Source organism: Solea senegalensis, linkage group LG5 (assembly GCF_019176455.1).
Source record: "Solea senegalensis isolate Sse05_10M linkage group LG5, IFAPA_SoseM_1, whole genome shotgun sequence".
NCBI lineage: Eukaryota > Metazoa > Chordata > Actinopteri > Pleuronectiformes > Soleidae > Solea > Solea senegalensis.
In genome coordinates, this window is record NC_058025.1 from 8,203,288 (window position 1) to 8,222,308 (window position 19,021).

Here is a 19,021-nt window from a genome sequence, read left to right on the forward strand (position 1 = left end):
GGAAGTCCGTCTGACTATACGGTCTTGTTTTCGCTGAAACTTTTTCTTGATAAACATCAAAGGTAAGAGCAATTTTTACAGTTGTTGTTCAGTGAATCGATTTCTGTTGTCTTTATTCTTTGGCTTTTATGTCCATAATGCTTTGTCGTAGACTGTGTGTTTTGGGAAAAGTGTCAGAGCGTTAGATTCTTTGGCTTTTATGTCCATAATGCTTTGTCGTAGACTGTCATCATCAGTCATCAACTACCGCTTTATCCTCCACCAGAGGGTCGCAGGGGGTGCTGTGCCAATCTCAGCTACATCGGGCGATAGGCGGGGTACACCCTGGACAGTTCGCCAGTCCATCGCAGGGCCACACACAGCTGGAGACAAACAACCATTCACTCTCACACTCACTCCTATGGTCAATTTAGAGTGTCCAATTTACCTAATCCCCACATTGCATGTTTTTGGACTGTGGGAGGAAGCCGGAGAACCCGGAGAGAACAACCGGGGCTCGAACCTGGGTCTTCTCGCTGCAAGGCAAGAGTGCTAACCACTACACCACCGTGTGACTTGTCGTAGACTGTGTGTTTTGGAAAAAGTGTCAGAGCGTTAGATCCAGGAACGAGTGTGTTGGCGCAGCGGGTCAGTACCAAGTTTGATATGTGGTACTTAATTTAGTTATTTGAGCTGTGTCGTTTGTCACATTTAATAATGGTGTAGCCCAGATTCTGTTGTTTAGTTTGACACCCAGCATCAATATATTCTCTCAGGGTTCACTTTTTTTCACACAGAACCTCTCAGGGGGTATCCTAATTGGGCGAGTGGGTTGGCCCAGCGGTTCTGTACCAAGATTGATATGTGGTACTTCATTTAGTTATTTGAGCTGTGTTGTTTGTCACATTTAATAATGGTGTAACCCAGATTCTGTTATTTAATTTGACTCCCAGGATCAATATATTCTCTCAGGGTTCACTTTTTTTCATGCAGAACCTCTCAGTGTACCCCAGTTGGGGGACCTTCTACAGTATACATATGTGTGTGTATTTTTATGTTAAATGTAATATGTTTAATAATGTGAAAATTATAGCAAATACATTTAGCGTTATTCTGTGTTTAAAAGAGTAGGTGGTCACAGACAATGTTTTCAATATAACAAGATATTAAGTGGTTTGACATATCATATTGTCTCTGGCGTATCATATTGTGAGATACCTTGCGAGTCTCACCCCTACTGCGCATATAGACTGAGGTTTTGCTCCTCGTGTCAGTGAAATTACAGATAACATCATAAGCCATAACATCTGTGTGTTTGTTGTTTTTTATTTTATTCTCAGCAGTGAAAATCCAGTCATACAAATACAAGTTACAAGTCCTAAATCAAACGCTGAATTGTGAATCGTTGCATATAATATGAAGAATAGAATGACACAGTAACAGGCAGCGCACACACATACTCATGTTACACAGTTGACATCACTGAGCAGCAGCAGCAGTGAGCAAAGACGACCACTGACAGACACTGGATCCAGCAATCCAGTGATCCAGCAATCCACAAAAAACAACATCATGAGGAGTGAGGGATTAACTGAACCAGACCTCCTGTTTTCAGTCAGGTGTGACTCTAAAAACGTCTTCTTTTTGAAGGAGTGACTGTCCTGGCGACAGGATGTGCATTCATGCATTCATGCAAACATGTTTTTGAATGAACGTCGCCAAGCTTTTGGACTTCTGTGACTCCACTCGAGTCCTGTCTCCACCCTGAAGCTTCAAGTGCACAAGTCAGTGTCAGAGTCTCATTTAAACACAAGGCTTCTTCAGAGCTTCCACACACACACACACACTTGTTATTATATCATAATGAGGACACATCTTAAACGTAATGCATTCCCTTGCCCCTTACCCTCACAACTAAGTGCTTTTCACTAACCCTTGACCTAACCCTAACCTAAATCTAACCCTGAAAAAGCCCATTAAAGCTGTGGGGCCTAGACCAAAATGTCCTCACAAATATACAAATACACACACACAGTCCCGCTCTGCTATGACAATATTTATGGGCTTTTTCTTTGTCTGATCTCAACTATCCCATCTTCTGGCAGTGATTTTTTTTTGTGTCCTGAGGACTAACGACTGTCTCTTACTCTGTTTCCTGTCACTCCTTAACCTGTGGACGAAAAGAGCCAAAACTCTCTTTCAGTGACCTCTGTCATGCTTCATTTTTTTAATAACAGCCTGTCAGTCAAGTATAAAGAGAAAAATATAGAACAATAATAATCTAGAGAAGAAAAACAAAAATACATTCAGAAGGATCATGCTAAGGCAATTTCTGAGTTAAAGGCCTTTTTTTTTGTCTCTCGTGGGCCTGTTTTACCTCATCCTGTCTCACAGGAGGTGGACCTTTTCTTAGTTTTGTAACACTAATCTGCATCTCTGGTTTGTCTCAAAGACAAATTAGGACAAACATTTTTTTTGGTCTGTGCCTGTGGCTCAATACAAATGAAGACCATGTAACCAAACCTGTGGAGAACCCCCCCCCCAAAACATCTAACACCTTTTATCATTAACACTTACATCATCAGCGTCCACCTGACTGGACATTACACTCAATATACATACTGGTATTTAAAGACTTAAAGGGGGAGCCCATGGCTTTTATATTCTTGGCCATCAAGTGTTACAAATATGAATATTAAGGACAATTTCTTCATTATCCACACATTGTTACCCTTGATGGTCTTTAAGACGGTGTCCTCCGTGCATCCCCTTTATCTTTTTTTGTGCCTTGCATCTTATAAAGCGGGACAGAAAGGACACAGCATTCAGTTCAAGTCTTTGGAGTGAAGACGTCTCCTTTTCTCCTTTTTTTGCAAAACAGAGGTTACTCAGGAAAAACGCAAAAAAACAAGGAGAAAGACGTGGAGATGGTGGAGTGTTTTTTGGTCCACACAAACATGTTTAACGCAGTCCTGTAAACTCATGCTCCGGGGGTGCCGTTGTGTTGACCCATGAGGGGGTCACCGCCGCCCTCCGCGCCCGCCTCCTGCACCGGCGTGGCGTCGTGCTCCGCCGTGATGACGATGGTGTTCTCGTCGATCAGCTCGCACGTGGGGTTGGAGAAGGCGGACAGGGGCAGTGTGATCCTCTGCATCTCGCGCTCGTGCACTCGCTGGTCGTGCTGCTTCTTCAAGTCCCGACCCCTGAAAACACACAAGAGAGGAGACGAGCTGTGAACACAACAGTGTGGAACAGTGATTCTCAAAGTGTGGGCCGTGGCCCCCCCATTGGGACGTGACGGTACTTGAGGAACCTGTTGTTATCCTTGAGGAACCTATTGTTATCATTTTAGATCATTATTATTATTATATATCTTGAATGAAGGTCAGGTCTGGTGAAAATGTGATATTGACATAGTTCCCAGACCAGTGCATTGCTCAAGGGCCCCATAGTGCGCTCGGAGGTGAAAACAGAGGCAAAATTCAGGTCCACCAAATTTCCCTTAACTTGGTAGGAAGATGTTGTAGACCAAGATGAATAAATAAAGTCGACTGTAACCATGGCCTTAACGAAACAGGAAGTCGGCCATTTGGAACCTTGGCTTCCATTTTGGTGATTCACCCCACGTGAATGAGCTAGACACATCAAAGGCGAAAAGTTGTCGAAAGGTTTTGTGGAATTAGGGAGTCAGGGAACTACTGCACTCCCCAAATTGCGTGGGGTCGCAAGGGCCCTACCATGACCACTTCAGTCCTAGTTACTAATATTATTATTATTATTAGTGTTCATTTTGAGGGGGTTAAAATGCATAAAAATTGCGATAGTGGCACTCGAGCAGCAAGGTTAAGACAACAGAGTCTGTTATAACCTTGTCTGTGTCAAAGTCAAGAGGCAGATGGTGTAAAAGGACGACAGAACAGTGACAAGCTGGCAGCAGGTTCATCTGCTCCAAGGCAACACAGTGATGGAAAGCAGTGTGAGGCCACTTTCTACAGATCTGTAGCCAAAACAGACTGTTGCATTGTACTCAAAACACCTCCTGCTATCAGACGACTGCAGTGACTGCAGGAAAATTGGACATCACCACCTCTTCACACATGGGTGTGGTTGAGTTTAGAGCTGCGACAATTGTTTTCATAAACAATGAATCTATTTTCTTAATTATTGGAGTATTTGTTGGGTCCATAAACGTCATAAACCTGGAAATTATTTCATTGTCAAATGGAGCAATGAGACCAGAAAATATTCACATTTATGAAGCTGAAAAATCCAGAAAGCTTTTTTTAATTATTAGTAAAAAAAACAAATTTCTTCTGTCTGACAGACAGAGCAGCACATCGTGGTCTGGAACAGGCTGCCCGAGGAGCCAGGAAACATTTTAAAAAGCAATCTTTTTTAGGTCTGTCGTGTAAGAATATGTTGACGTCTGATGGCGAGACTGCAGACTGAAACAAACACCCCTTTTTTCCATGAATGTCAGGGAACAACAGTGACCTTCACATTTGCAGAAAGGATGTTGTTGTCCTGTGTTTGAAGAATAACAGAACATAAGAAAAACAGAAACATGTGCTCCGTCTGGTTTGTCCACTGCTGTAGAAACATGACGTTATTTTTGCTGACACAGCCGCTGGAATGACACACAGACTTAAGACTTTTAAAGTTTAAGTGTGTAAAAACTAGGTTACACTGTTTACATTTGGCCAATTACTTATTTTTTTGATTGTATTTAGTGTTCAGTTTGATGCTGACTAAAGGTCACAAAGTTTCTTGGAAGGGAAGAGCGAGGTGAGGGATATTCAGCTACAACTTCCCCCAAAAAATGTTGCTTTATTTTGCACACACTGTTCCTTTAAGACCCAACATCTTCAGCTCAGCATTTGCAGACGCACACTCTACTCTGCACATGTCTGCACACACATGTGGCAAGAACCAGCAAGAATTAAGCTGAGACTGGAAACAGGTCTGGCGCAACAATGACACATAATCTGCCTGAAAGCACATAAAAGGCTAATTAAACAGCACCAAATCTAGTATTAATTCTTCTGTACAAGTGAAAACAAATTAGGAAGAAATAATAGGCCACACAAACGTGTGCAGAGACTTAAACTTTTCAGGATTCTATTCATTTAAAACAAAAACAGCAAGGCTCCCTGCAGACTTTTATGAGAGAACATGTTGATAGTGAGTGCGTGTGAATCTCTGTGTGCACTGAACTCTCTCTGGCCTGTGTAAAGTGCAGAGTTTTTAAGAGACATTTATGTCTCCAGGACGAATACACTGATCTACAGCCGCTCCTGGCTCTGTGCGGGGGGACGTACGCAGAATATGGGCATGTAAGTAAGCGCATGTACACTATCACATTACTGAGGGGGAGGTGACTGTGCTGAGACCAGGTCTCAACCCTCTGATATAACATGATGCTGCTGCTGCTGCTCCCACTCGTTAATAATCTCCTAAAAATAGAAAATTAAGATAGGGCAACGTCTAATTTGAATTGACCGTGTGAGACTCATCTTTCACACTTTTACAGTCCATTTTTTGCATGTGATGAGATTCATATGCAATAAATAATAATTTATTCTCGACAATAAGTCGAAAATAAAAAGTGAAAGAACGCTCAAAATAAACCACTTCTGGGACTGTTGTTGTAAAAGCAGCGTTACAACTGGAAAAGCATTGTTGTGGAATATGAACAACAGCTGATTAACAGCCTTTAACTCAGGAGACTTTCATCATGCATGTGATTATGTAATTTACATTCACAGCGACACGTCATGTGCCAGTGGAAAAACACAGAAATGACTGTGTGCAGAATCATGTTTTAGATCACAATGTTATTCAATGACCGATAAATAACCTGGGCCCTCTTTCATAAAATCCCTTTAAATACTGAACTTAAGACTTAATATAAACCATTTACTCATCAAAATGTCTAAAAATTATGCAGTGTTTGAGTACTGTACATACGTTAGCTAAAACATTTCCAAAACTTTAAATCAATCTAAACTGGGTAACAGGGCTGGATGCTATTCATTACGCTACTTTACTTTAAGTTTTGCATAAAAATATCAAACTGATGCCAGGAAACGATATTCCTGTTTGCTAGAAAATGCACAATGACGCCACATAAAAACAAAATCGGCAGTCGGACAGCTTTAAAAGCTTTGAATTGACTATAATTGACAATAATTTCCCCCTTAGGGAACCTTAAAATGCGCCCTTCACCTCAAATCTTTCAAAAGCTCCACAGCCATCAGTTGTTTTTTTCTCATAAAACAACTTGTACATGTTTCTATTTAAGGTATAATTAAGTAAGTTTTTGTGACATCATTTAATTTATCTGTTTGTGCTGTAAATTCCAGCGCAAATTTTTTTCTCGGAAATATTCGTTACTACTTGCTGAACAGTGTGCTGCCTTTTGTTATTTAAATTTAATAACAAACAACAAGAAAAACAAGAAGAAATGACCCACTGTGCATTTCACTGATTCACACACTGACCTCTTGTAGAAGTAGCCCAACGTGATGCCGACTCCAAGGATGATGATGACCGCCATCATGAGTATGCCGAGGACATAGCCTGAAAAACAGAAGGGGAACATGAAATATAATAACTCGAGCCACAGGTCAACTACAACATATAGATCAGAGAATGATTATAAGAATGCTAGCACATTTCTACTTCCAGTTCGTAAAGCAAAGCCCAGGAAGAAGAACGGAAATAGCAGTTGGCCAACAGGGGGCGACACATTTTTTAAGTTAAGTTCTCAATCACTGGTTTCAGGGCTTTTTTGTACAGTTGTAAATTATGTTCCCGTTTAGAGGAAAACGGAACCTTGGTTGAAAGAGACTGTGTGAATTTCCAGTTTCAAAAACTAACATAGTTTGGGTCAAACTGCAAATGTGGACACTGCTTAATATTTTTAACCCTTGGAACACAGAGCATTTAGGCTGTTTTTTTCCATTACTATGTTAAAATGTATATACAGAGGCTATAAGAATGTGCAATATAGAGTTATATCCTTTTTTTTTGTAGCACAACCTATAGGCAATCTGATTGAATTTGTGAAATTTGGAAATGCGTCACAGTTCAAAGTTCGCTTGACTTGTTTTTTGTTCGTCTATTTTGTGACTTCAGCACAATTATCGCTACCCGTTTCCTGTTTATGCAATATAAAATGAATCATAACATTGACTCAACAACACATAAGAACGCATTTTTTGAAGATGTGACCTATAAACACACACTGCCAGGATGTCCACATAAGGAGTTGTGTATTATTCCCGTGGCAATTTACCAAAGGTGCAGCTGCGGCACAGATCCATGCTGCATGAGCACTAAGGGTTAATATGAAATCTATGATACAGATACAAATAACTGACCAAAGAATAATGACATTTTCTGCAGTTCATCGACCACATATTCACATTTAGTGGCAGAGGAAAGATTGTGGAAGATGGGAGAATATATTTTTATATAAATCCATACCGGTTGTGCCGAGGTCCTTCTTCTTTTTGGATCCTGACTGCACTCTCTGGCTGATCCCCACCACAGGCTGCACGGCAGCCACATCTCCAGGAGACTCTCCTGACTTGACAGACTGGAAGCTCTCCGTGGAAGAACTTGTCCTTGTCGGTTTGAGCACTTCAGTCTCTGCTGGCAATGGAGACGCTTCATCTACAGACGCAATTAATCGATGCCAGAGTTACACATACATAAATGACACTCGGTTCACTTTTCATTTGTCAGGAACTCGGTACTCTGTAGTACTGTAAACGTTACAAACTTCAAATTCAATACACTTTATATTAATAATATAATGAAACATTTGTAAATCATCAGATATTTTTCCTTTTGAAGAAATGAGTAGTCATTTAAAATAAAATCGAAAAGTTTTAACCTTCAATTTTGTATTTAGGAGTTAAAAAAACTAAATATATAAGAATAAAACTTGATTTGAAAATTGTTTTAATGATGTGGATGGATTATTATGAACAATTTATGCAGTGTGCTACCCAAAAAATCGACAGTGTATATGAACTTTATTCAAATTAGGGCTGCAACGATTACTACTAATTACTAAATTAAGCCTTAACAATTTTGATAATTGATTGATCTTTTTTTAACAATTACAACAAGTTTTCTGATTTTTCAGCTTCTTAAAAGTGAATATTTTCTGGTTTCTTTGCTCCAAGAAACAAAAAAATAATTAAAACTGAATAAAGTTTTGTGGACAAAAAAACCCACTTTTTATGGATCAAACAAGTACTCAATTAATCATGAAAATAACAGTCAAAGCCCTAATTCACGTTATTTTCCGTACTGTTTGTAAAATAAATAAGATGCGATGTGCTCGACTCTTTCCCACAGCAGGACAAACATCTCCGCTCTTTAACTCTTTTTGTTTTTTTCCATTTCCTTCATACGAGGTTGTTGTTGTTCAGCAACTCTGCGGGTGTTCAGAGGCGTGAAGTCATAAACTATAGCAGCCAGTGAGCGTCTGTCTCCGGGGGGAAAAAATCATCCTGTCTGCCAATGAGCTCAGTTTTCAGGGTGCGGTCAACGCCTTTCTAGAAACTGAACTTTCTGCCCTGTGACTGCAGGGCTTTGTTTTTGTGTGTGTGACTCGGAGGCAAACAAAGAGGAAACACAGGGCAAAGGGAAAGTAAGACGTCTTAAAGTAGTTTGACCTACTACACACTTATGCTGTGGACTGGCATAAAGTCAATTGTTAGTAACCCATATCCTTAATAATGACTTACACTTTGTTTTTGGCCACAGATTCTAGCTCTTTTTGTGTGGAGTAATCAAGAATTAATTGCATAGTTACACAAATCGCAGCTCGTTATTTTTCCCAAGCGTAGCCCAGTTCTTTGAAATAATGAGCACTATGCTGGGAGGAAGAGTTTGCTGCCAGCAGCAGCTGAGAGAATGTGGTCCAATAAAAAGTTCTCACAGGACGTTCCTCTGGGAGAAAATCTGCCATTTCACTCCTGTTTATGTTGAATTATCAGTTTCTCTCTAAAAAATATGTCACAAACTTGTTTTGTGCCACGTTTACTGACCTTTGCATGCGTCAATTGCACAGAACTGTCTCTGGACCGACTGGTCTGGGCCAACAATGTAGCACCAGGGCCCCTGAGAGGAATCTGGGTTTCTGCAGTAATTGTGATCTCCGACACCTATGAGAGAAAAAAAAAAAAGAGGGCGAAAACATTACTCTGCGTGTCGGATGCCTCATGGAAACACAGGCCTGTCCTGGGCCCTGCTCTGCTGTGTGGAGTAAACCACTGGATGCATTAATCATTAACACCACTTCATCACATCACAATGAACAGGCTGCCATGAGCACAAAGAGAGGAAACAACAGCTGCTGCTGCTGCAAAGATGAAGAAGAAGCCCTTAAACTCTGGCATCTTATAGTGTGAGCTCTTCATATCACTCCTGGATTGAGTGCTTTGTTTCAGTGATCACATAATTATAATCTGTGTCACCACACAGTGTCAAAATAAAAAAAGTTGTTTATCTTGCGACAACACTCTTGTACAAACTATCTCAACGTCCTGAACGGAGGTAATGTTTAAACGAGCCGGTGTTTGTCTTTTTCTGAAACTGCGTCAGCCGACACTTCAGTATCTAACTTATGAGTTACAGGTGACCTGTTATATGTAGTATTTAATTTATGTATTGTGTGCATCTGAAATCTTAAAAACACAGAATGCAGATTGGAAAGACTGACAATGAGTGTTCAAGTTAAGCAATTTTATTTATTTTTAAACTATTATACTTTAACAGATGGAGGGGAAAAAAAGACAATTGGCATGTCGGCTAAAAAATATCTTATTATCATATATCAGGTATCAGCTTCTCTGATTATCAGTCGTATCACATTCATCTCATTCTTCATGTCACACATCAATCTGATCATTACTTAACTATTTTGATCATCAATTATTCAATTTTAGAGTTTTCTAAGCTTTTCGGTTTCTTAAATGTGAATATTTGCCGTTTTCTTTGCTCCATTTGACAAAGAAATCATTAAAACTGAAAACATTTTGGTTTGAGGACAAAAAACATAGACCTTTTCCAGGTTTGGGAAACGTTTTCTGATATCTTCAAATGATATCTTTCTGATAAATTGTCGATTAATCGAGAAAATAATGACTAACCAGTGTGTGAGTCAGGATGGATCAGGACATCATAGTCTCTGGTTGTGTTGGTCCAGTTCTGACAGGTCAGACCTGAGGAGGCGCTCTGCTGCTCTCCTCTGTAGTCCACACCACTGGACTTTATGCAGTCTGACAACAACACATGATCAGTGAAGCAATCACAGAGAAATAACAACCAACCCCCCATCAACCCCAAAAAAATGATTATGATTAATAACACTATAATAAATGCATGAACAGTGCAGTAAAACTTGTGTAAAAAGAACAACATTTACCTTGTGCAGAAGAATCGCTGCTCTCCACCGTCGTCGCCACGCTGAGAAAAACAACGTGCAGCGAGAGGAACATTTTAAAGAGCTGACGTGCACAACTCGGCGACAACAACATGATGCTCTAATGTGCGTCCTTTAAAGGAAACTGTCGAGCTTAAAAGAAAGAAAAGAAGAAAACACGAGGTAAAAACTAGTTGCAAAGAGAAGAGTTGTTGTAAAATGGCAGCAGAGCCTGTGCTGAGTGACAGTCAGGCACACTGCTCTACTCCATGGAGTCACTGCCCTTGTTTTTGTCAAGAGAAGCTCGAGCTTTCGTGGTAAACAAGCTTCTGTGGGAGGAGGAGAAACTGGAGGAGGAGGAAGAAGAAGGAGGAGGAGCTGAGCTTTGCAGCACAAACCTCAAGGTCCTAAAGCCTCACCTTCTACACACACTCTCCACCGTCCCTTTGTGAGTTGTGAGGACAGCTACTAATAACTATGAATGGCATGATACACGTTTCTGTGTCCAATACCAAAACTGATATTACAAACTTGAGTGTCTGCCGAGACCGATATATCGTATCAGCGTATCGGACTGATATTGCCGATACATGTCATTGCACAGACACAATACTCCAAGTGGGGTGGCAGACGCACGTCAGATTGCGTATATTGCAGACATCGCATTTGATGCCGGAGTTCAACATTTTCAACTTTGGCGACAAAATCTCGCTGACCAATCACCGTTGAGATTCTCATGGGGGGGCGTCACGTACTTGCCGTCGGCCAGACTCCGCTCTGGGAAACGTATTATCGTTGTGTGTGGACATTTGGAGCTGTACGACACTTTATCTCTTTTGGAGATGTGATAGACGTGATGGGCAAATCACGTTCAGTGTGAACGTGTGAGTCATTTCAAGCTATTTCAAAGTCAAAATTGTCCAACTGTGTAACAAGTATTCTTCTCCCAAAACAAGGAAATGAACAGCCCACAAAACATGACTCAGCTAAAATGTTTGTTGTTTACACATTTTACAGTCTGTGCAAAGTGAAACATGTGATAAATAGCATTTTTTGATAGTATTTTGATTTTTCTTGGGTTTTTTTCTTTCTGATATCCGATCCATGGATTTTGACCAGTATCAGACCAATATATCGGCTCATCCCAACTAATAACCCACTCCGCTATAATCCTACATGTGGACCCAGAAGGGTTAAATTCAGGCTGATAGTATGGGTCCCAAACAGGTTTGTCTGTGGTTTTCATGGTGGCCGCACCTGTGTTTGGCTTAGATGAACCATATGGGACCTGCATCATTTATATTGTTATATTATATTTGTATTATTATTTGTCTTGAGGCCTTGCCTCGTATTGGTTATAAGTAAAAATGTCCCTCACTTAAATATAAACTCACTAAATACAAAACAGTATTTCTATAATTTAAGATGCAACTTTCTACTTTTTTGTCCTTAAATGTCCTTATCCAGCAATGTCTCCGAACTGTGTGCCTTCTCCAGTGCCGTCCATAAATAGCTGCTCTGCTTTTCATTTTCATTTTAAAACACACTGAGTCATATCTTTCCATTTATAATCCTGATCCAGGACGGCAGAGTTGTCGTCTTATCTGGCTCTAAATACTTGGTGCATCAGTCCAAACCCTGTCCTCTGTCTTCTTCTTTCCCAGACTTCCTCTCATCCCTGTGTGGCCTGCGTTTCTTCTGCTCCTCGTCAGATGGTGGATCTACACAGGCTCATGAAGGACATCTGCCAAAAGTTTATTTGTGTGTGTGTGCACAGAGAGCCGTTGTGTCATTGTTGGCTGACGGATAACGAGGGCAGCCAGCGCGTGACTCAGCCAATGTTCTCTGAGCCACTTTTCAAACAGATGCTTACCCAGTTTTCAGGTAATTACTAGAGCAAACACACAGCATCTGTCTGCTTCTCTCTGCTCATTCAGCATTAAAGAGGCCAGGAGCCTTTTACCAGTGCATGCTGGGAAAAGCATGCACTTTAACCCCTTCCTGAAATGAACAAACCATGATTTTTAAATCACACTTTAAAACTACTGGATATTTGAACTTCCTTGTTCTTTCTGTGTATGTGTGTTTTTAACTTGCTTGTTTTTGCTCTCAAGGAATAACAGTGGGGCAGTGGCTAGTTTTGTTGCCTCACAGCAAAAAGGTCACCTGTTTGAAGTAGAGTCTAGGGCCTTTCTGTGTGGAGCTTGCATGTTTTCCCCGTGTGTGCGTGGCTTCTCTTCAGATACTCTCTTGCTATTTTGTCTATAATTACTTATAAACCTATGTAAGTGAGTTATGGACTTATTCATCCTTATTAGCTAGGACAGAGAGTTATCACATGTCCCTGCAGCAGATGTTTATAATCAGATAATATTCTTGTGGTGGAACGATTACTTGAGATTTGTCCAAAAATGTTGATGTGTTATCAGATGTTCAATAATTATAACAACAAAGATCCTTAATATGCTGCACCATGTTCCTGGCAACAAGAACAACCTGTAACTTCCTTTAGAATAGATACACACCAGGTGTTGGTCACTTTTGGAATAATGTACTGCATAAGCTGTAAATGTGTGAATCTTTAACAAGCTTCGCGTCATTGCTGGTGCATACTTTATGCAGACACATGCACACACATTTACCTGAACTAGAGTTACCTTAAGTGCATCACGCAGAGAGTGAAAACTAAAACTAACTTTTTACTGTTTCACAGTGAGATGTATTCAAGTATGGATTACTGACTGAACAGACCTACTGGGCTGCTATCCCGATATTTCCACCACTTCATCCTGATATTTTAATGGGGCTCTTAATGTGAGTAAAGGCATCAGTGAGTATTACACATGTCAAATCAGCAAACATACATCACCTGTATGAAACATGTATGAAATACTTAATTCCATCACATTCAACATGACATACTCTATAACATGCAATGTATGGCGAGCATTCAATATCATCCCTGTTACAGCTCAGTAAAACATGAACCTTAACCACTGTACCAACACATAAAAATCAATATTTAGTAATTAGAGCCGTTTTTTTCTGAATGCAAAGTGGTCATAGTGTAATATGATGGGTATGAGTGAGAGACAAAGCATGTTTTTGATGTCCATTGTTGTTTTGGTTTGGTTCTTTTAAATTATTATAGATTTTGTTGTGGTATGGAAGCAAAAAAAGTGCAAAAATGCTATTAGAATATTCACCAGGATTATTCGTCAACTATTTGAAAAATTAAAAAATTCTCGAATAAGAATTAGTGCTGCAGCCAAACCTTCAAGACCTTAGAAGGCAATTCTCCATGTCAAGGAAACAAACCCTCCAGTGCATGAGAGCTAGTGACAGTAATACAGAGTTCACAGCGTGTTGAATTTAAAGGAATACTTTAGATAGAAAAAGATAAATGCAAATCGGTTAAGTATTCCTTTTAAGAGGAGCAGCTTCAACATGCACTGAAGAAACCTCTTAAATTTCCTTCTGCAAACACTGTTGCAGTCCACTAACCAAGTAATGAAACATTAGGATACAACAATAAAAACGTCCATGCACATTTGTCTAATATGATTAACCACGTGTGAGTGTTCCACACCCATCCTAAACACAAGCAGTGTTCTGTCAGGTGATGATGCACTGATGTAAGACTGCTGCGCAGCAGACTACACGTACGAGAACAAACTCCATGTCTCCATCAAATTCAGTCAATCATCTTCAAACCTTGTGTGGTTTGAAAATGGACACTTATCCAGGCCAAAGGCCTCTAATGGAGCAATAATGCGTACACTATATTGCCTCCCTGGGCATCAAGCTGCTAGTTCTGCAGATGCTGTTGCATTACGTCAGTGCTTCAGTCTGAGGGAGAGCCTTGCTGCTGCTGATGATGATGATGATGCTGAGACATGACAAACAACTTAGCTGTGGGAATAATAAGCATAATGTGTAATCTGGGGACGTTCTAATGGTTTTTCCTCTGCATAACAAAATGCTTTATTATTAAAAAAGTGAATAGAGCGTCATAAAATTTACATCATACATTCTATAAAGCTTGTAGAAAAATATAACATTGTGATGTTATTGTCAACTGTTGCTACAGTCCTCTTCAAACACATGGTACATAATAGATGTCAGGTTACTGTAGGTCAGGATTAATGTCCGCTCTGTTTCCAAGCACTAGGTGTCAGTGTCAGCGTCAGATAGATTCAGTCTCACAGGTTCTGTGATATATTGGCCAATGTCCATGGATTTTGAGTGCGGAGTGAAATGGCGCCGTTCATTCGCATAGAACCATGACCAAATTCATGCACTTTTCAAGGACTCTCCAGGACCAATTCCCTCAAATTCAAGGACCGAATGTCCTGACACAGCTGAAAATGGGAGATGCCTGCTTTGCTACTCACAGCGTCCACTTTTACTGATTTGCAGCTTTTGGATCTTGGTCAAAGTCAGTCTGTAATTTTCTTTGTTGATCCAAAGATCTTAGAATTTTCATTTCCCAGGCATCACGTAAGTTGCTCTTCTCTTGCTTAACATTACCCGCTCACTTTTCTGTATGGAATCTTGTATCAGAGAGACAGAGAGAGACAGTCTACAACACCGCTAATAATTACTAATCAACGTTTGTTCTGCGTAGGCCTAGTCTACGTACATCAAGCAATGCAGGGCATGAAACAGTAGGTGGCATCGTAAACAAACGTAAAGGGAGACATTTACCTAAATATCAACCATGTCTATTCAGGGTGATTTTCAAAGGACACGTGGGAACCCTGTACTATTAAATAACTAGTCATGAGGTACAGTGGCTTTGCTCACAGAGTGTCCCCTCTCTCACATGGCAGCTCTCCATCCAGAGCAGCTGTTAAGGCAGAGGGAAAGTGGACACCGTTGTGTCTGAGCTGATGTAAAACGTCCTGTAATTGCTTCTGTAGGGAAGACGGATCACACAGGTGTCGTAAATCATCGGAATTCTTCAGCAATCGAAGGAGGAAGGCAGCCCTGGTGAACAGGACACACAGTGTGCTGTGGAAACGGGGGTCCACGAGGAGAGACAGCCAGGCCTGGGTCAATGTCTCAGCTTGAGAGAGAAAAACAATTGACATTTTGATTAATCCAATTAGATTTAGAGTGGAGTGTCATTAATCCAAGTCATAGCTCTCCAAATGTCATTGAATCAGTAGCACCTTGGTGTGGCCTAAAACTTGTTAGGAGTTACTTGAGTTACTTTGAGCTTTGGTTAAAAAAAGAAACCTTCTACTGCTTCAGCAACTATTGGATTCCCATGTGTCAAGCAACTTCTTAAGGACAAGCAAATGTGGTACCTGGCTGGAGTTCCTTGCACACTTCAAGGCAGTGTGACACCTGTGCAGCGCTCTGCTCTGCCCATGTACTCAGACTCTGAGCCAAAGCAGAGGACTCGGAGTATTTGTCAGCCGTCTGCAGCAGGTAGGGCAGCACGAGGGCCGACATCACAGCGGGCTCTGCAAACACATTGGCTTCATCCTGCTCATACAAACTGGAACATCTGAACGAGACAGGAATAATAACAGTAAAACAATGCCCAGCCAATGAGGGTGTGTAGCTTAAGGTGTCTCACACGAACCCGTTCTCTGTGGCTTCTCTCAGCACTAAGCTGAGGTCGTGCTGAGGCAGGTGACACAGCAGCACTTCCAGGGCACCAGGAGCATCAACACATTCCTCCAGCAGAAGGTCCAGCAGAAACGGTAGAGCTTGGTTGACCTGCATGTGGTAGACACTGCCCTGCCCGTCCTCTGCTCTCGCATGGTGCACCATGGAGGTGAAACGAGCAGTTTTCATCCTCACCTGCTGGCTTTGGTCCTGCAGCAGGTAAAGACCTGTGTTGATCAGCCTAAACCAGAAAGATTCACTATTTCATGAAATGTTTTTACTTATATGTTTGACAACGAATGTCTTAAATCCAGTAGATACCTGATCATGAGGGCAGATTTTCTCAGATTGTGGCTCATAAGTGGAACTCCGGCCGCACACAGAGCTTCAGCAGTCGCCATCCTGAGCTCTTCAGGAGCATCTGGGCACCGGTGGCGCTCCAAGATGCTACACCAGCGCAGGACCATGGACATCTTTGGGCTAAGTTTATACAAAGATGCATAAAAGTCTGATTTGCAGGTACAAGTGTAGCAGTATGCATTATGAAGAAAATAAAACAAAAAGGGGTTTAAACCTTGAATCTGACCACTGGGGCAGCAGCAGACTAGCAGCACAGAGAGCCTGGGACAGAAACTCTGGCCCACCATGCTGGTCCTCCAGGTCACCAAGCAATATATCCAGACACTCCGGCAAGACCGACGTCTGTAGTGAGTCTGACTGAGGATGATGTTGACGTAAAGACGAGTCACCTCCGGTCATCACTTGTATCAGGGCTGTGAGGAAGGTCCTGCGGTATCCCACACTGTGGCACAACAATGCCTCCTCGAGGTTTGACTGAATGTACAGAGAATCATTTCAATTTTTTCAATTCAATTTTATTTATATAGTCCAACATCAACGCCCTCTGTCCTTAGCCCCTTACATTGAGTGAGGAAAAACTCCTCAAAAACCTTTTTAAAGGGGAAAAAATGGGAGTAACCTCAGGAAGAGCTTCATGATGACATCACTTCCTGTAGTTCTGAACTGATGACACTGTGACTGATACCTTGGAATAGATACCTTTCATGTTTTTGATGTCACTGCCTGCCCACGGAGGCTTGAGAAGATAATCTCAACATGAAGTTTTAGCCCAAGCCGAAATCTCGGCTAAATAGGAATTTTAGCGCAAGCTGAAATCTCAACGTGAGAAGAAATTTCAGCACGAGCCAAAGTCTCAACATGCATAGAAATTGTAGCATAAACCTAAATTAACATAAACAGACATTTAAGGTCAAGCCCAAATCAACATGAATAAAAAATTTAGCACAAGCCAAAAACGCTGCATGAATAATATCACGATGGATAGAAAGCTTGATGCGGGTGTGAGAGATGGAGATAAGGAGAGGAGAAAAGGAGGCAACAATACAACATCACAGATGGCAACTACAGCAAAACAAGAAAAAAGAAGAGGGAGGAGAGGAAGGAAAGGAAGACGAGAGGTCAATGAAGAACTTGACAAGCAGGTTGCACCAAGTGAGGCTGAACTTGCAGAGGTTCCAAAAACCAACCCATGGAAAACAGAGCTTGAGAAAGAGGATGAACTCCCCCTGAAGCTGGATGATACCGAGTACCCTTCACTGCAGAGACAGACATTAAAACAGGCCCCGAATGAAAGACCAAAGATCAAGACTCAAAAGAAGTCTTACATTCCTTTAGCTAACTTTTCGTTTGGATTGGTTTTGGTTAGGCCCGAAACCAACCAGAACGTCCTGTGCTCAGAAATGTGTGAAACTCCAGCACTGCATTTGGAGAAAGAGGAATTCTGTTGTAGCACAAATCCCACCACCAGTACAGATCTTGTTGTGAACACAAATGTCAGAGCGGATACAGGTGCCAGTGTGGATAGAGCATTAAACATGAAAAGAAATCCCAGCATAAACAGAAGCGTTGCCTTGGAAAGAAATCCCAGCAAGAACATAAATGTCGATGTGGATACCAATGCCGGCACAAACACAAACACTGACGTGGACAGAAATCCCAGCACAAACAGAAATCTTGCCTTCGTGGATAGAAATTCAAGGACTAACAGAAATGTTGCTGCAGATAAAAATGTAATCATTGACAGAAATTCTATTCTTTTGAACATAGTTCAAAATCAGACAAAGCTTGACAAAGAAATTAACAAGCTGGTAGTGACAAAGCCAACAGTTAAGAAAAAAACTGTTGCTCTTCTGAAGAAAGAGGAAGCTGAAGACCAAATCGTCTGGAGGACTGGGACAGATGCCACTCTGCGACTATTTAAGTCAACAGGTAGACAGTGTGCAGGGAGAGAGACGGCTGCCTCTGCAGGGGAGAATTATTTGACAAAACAGGGCCTCTGTGAGAAGCCAAAACTAGAGTTGATTCGACTCCTGCAGAAGAAGCAGATGAGGCTCTCTGATAAGGCACAGCAAAACTGTGACCTGAGCAAAGAGCTTGAGAGCCTGAGATCCAATTTAAAATCTGCAAGTGAGAAGAGAGCAAGCCTTATCGTTGAACTGTCTGCAGTGAAGAAGCTGGTGGTAAATGCCGACCAGAAGATCATTGAACTCAATGAAGCTGTGAATGCTGAGACAGAGAAGACAATGGACGTTGAGACACGTCTAGCCAGGGAGACTGAGGAAACCTCCAAAATCACAACTGCAGTGGCTCGGGTCCAAAACAGGATAAAGAAATCCCACTGCGAGAGGGCGCTGGAAAAGTTATGTCTCCTGACTCAACAAATCCAGGAAACCTCGCAACTCAAGGCAGCACTGCTTCATGTAAAAGCAGAGGGAAAGAAAGAAAGACTTGGGTGGAAGGGTGAATTGTCCAGTCTGCAGGATTCTCTTGACACAAGTCGGACAGCCCTTGAAACCACAGAATGTGGGATAACAACACGTTCAGAAAAAATGATGGACAAAGTGATGGCTCTTGAAAACAGGGTTAAGAAGTTACAGAAGAAATCATGGTGGATAAAATTCA

At 41.3% G+C, this 19,021-nt stretch overlaps 2 protein-coding genes and 1 long non-coding RNA gene across 7 annotated transcripts in view; 1 reads left to right on the forward strand and 2 right to left on the reverse strand.

Annotated features, from left to right (window-relative positions):
- The window catches only part of LOC122769925, a 23,789-nt gene continuing 4,768 nt past the window's right edge, over window positions 1-19,021 (forward strand). Inside the window, exons 1-3 of the long non-coding RNA XR_006360480.1 lie at window positions 1-62; window positions 12,085-12,304; window positions 13,134-13,234. This is a non-coding gene — a long non-coding RNA (uncharacterized LOC122769925). The remainder of the gene's footprint in view (window positions 63-12,084; window positions 12,305-13,133; window positions 13,235-19,021) is intronic.
- Window positions 1,288-10,750, reverse strand: pik3ip1 (phosphoinositide-3-kinase interacting protein 1). The gene is made up of 6 exons (XM_044026825.1): window positions 10,424-10,750; window positions 10,149-10,277; window positions 9,045-9,161; window positions 7,468-7,656; window positions 6,480-6,558; window positions 1,288-3,182 (listed from the first exon to the last, which is right to left on the reverse strand). The coding sequence occupies exons 1-6, from the start codon at window positions 10,533-10,535 to the stop codon at window positions 2,960-2,962; spliced, it is 849 nt and encodes a 282-aa protein (XP_043882760.1). The 5' UTR covers window positions 10,536-10,750; the 3' UTR covers window positions 1,288-2,959.
- Window positions 15,087-19,021, reverse strand: part of si:ch211-225b11.4 (thyroid adenoma-associated protein homolog) — a 16,936-nt gene continuing 13,001 nt past the window's right edge. For 2 of the 5 annotated variants that reach the window (XM_044026821.1, XM_044026818.1), the window contains 5 exons: window positions 16,626-16,873; window positions 16,361-16,519; window positions 16,014-16,280; window positions 15,733-15,935; window positions 15,087-15,488 (listed from right to left, as the gene is read on the reverse strand). In XM_044026821.1, coding sequence (XP_043882756.1) covers window positions 15,223-15,488; window positions 15,733-15,935; window positions 16,014-16,280; window positions 16,361-16,519; window positions 16,626-16,873 — 1,143 coding nt within the window. In that variant the 3' untranslated portion in view covers window positions 15,087-15,222. Of the gene's footprint in view, window positions 15,489-15,732; window positions 15,936-16,013; window positions 16,281-16,360; window positions 16,520-16,613; window positions 16,874-19,021 lie in introns of those variants that run through there. The other 3 variants (XM_044026819.1, XM_044026817.1, XM_044026820.1) reach the window with 2 other exon arrangements.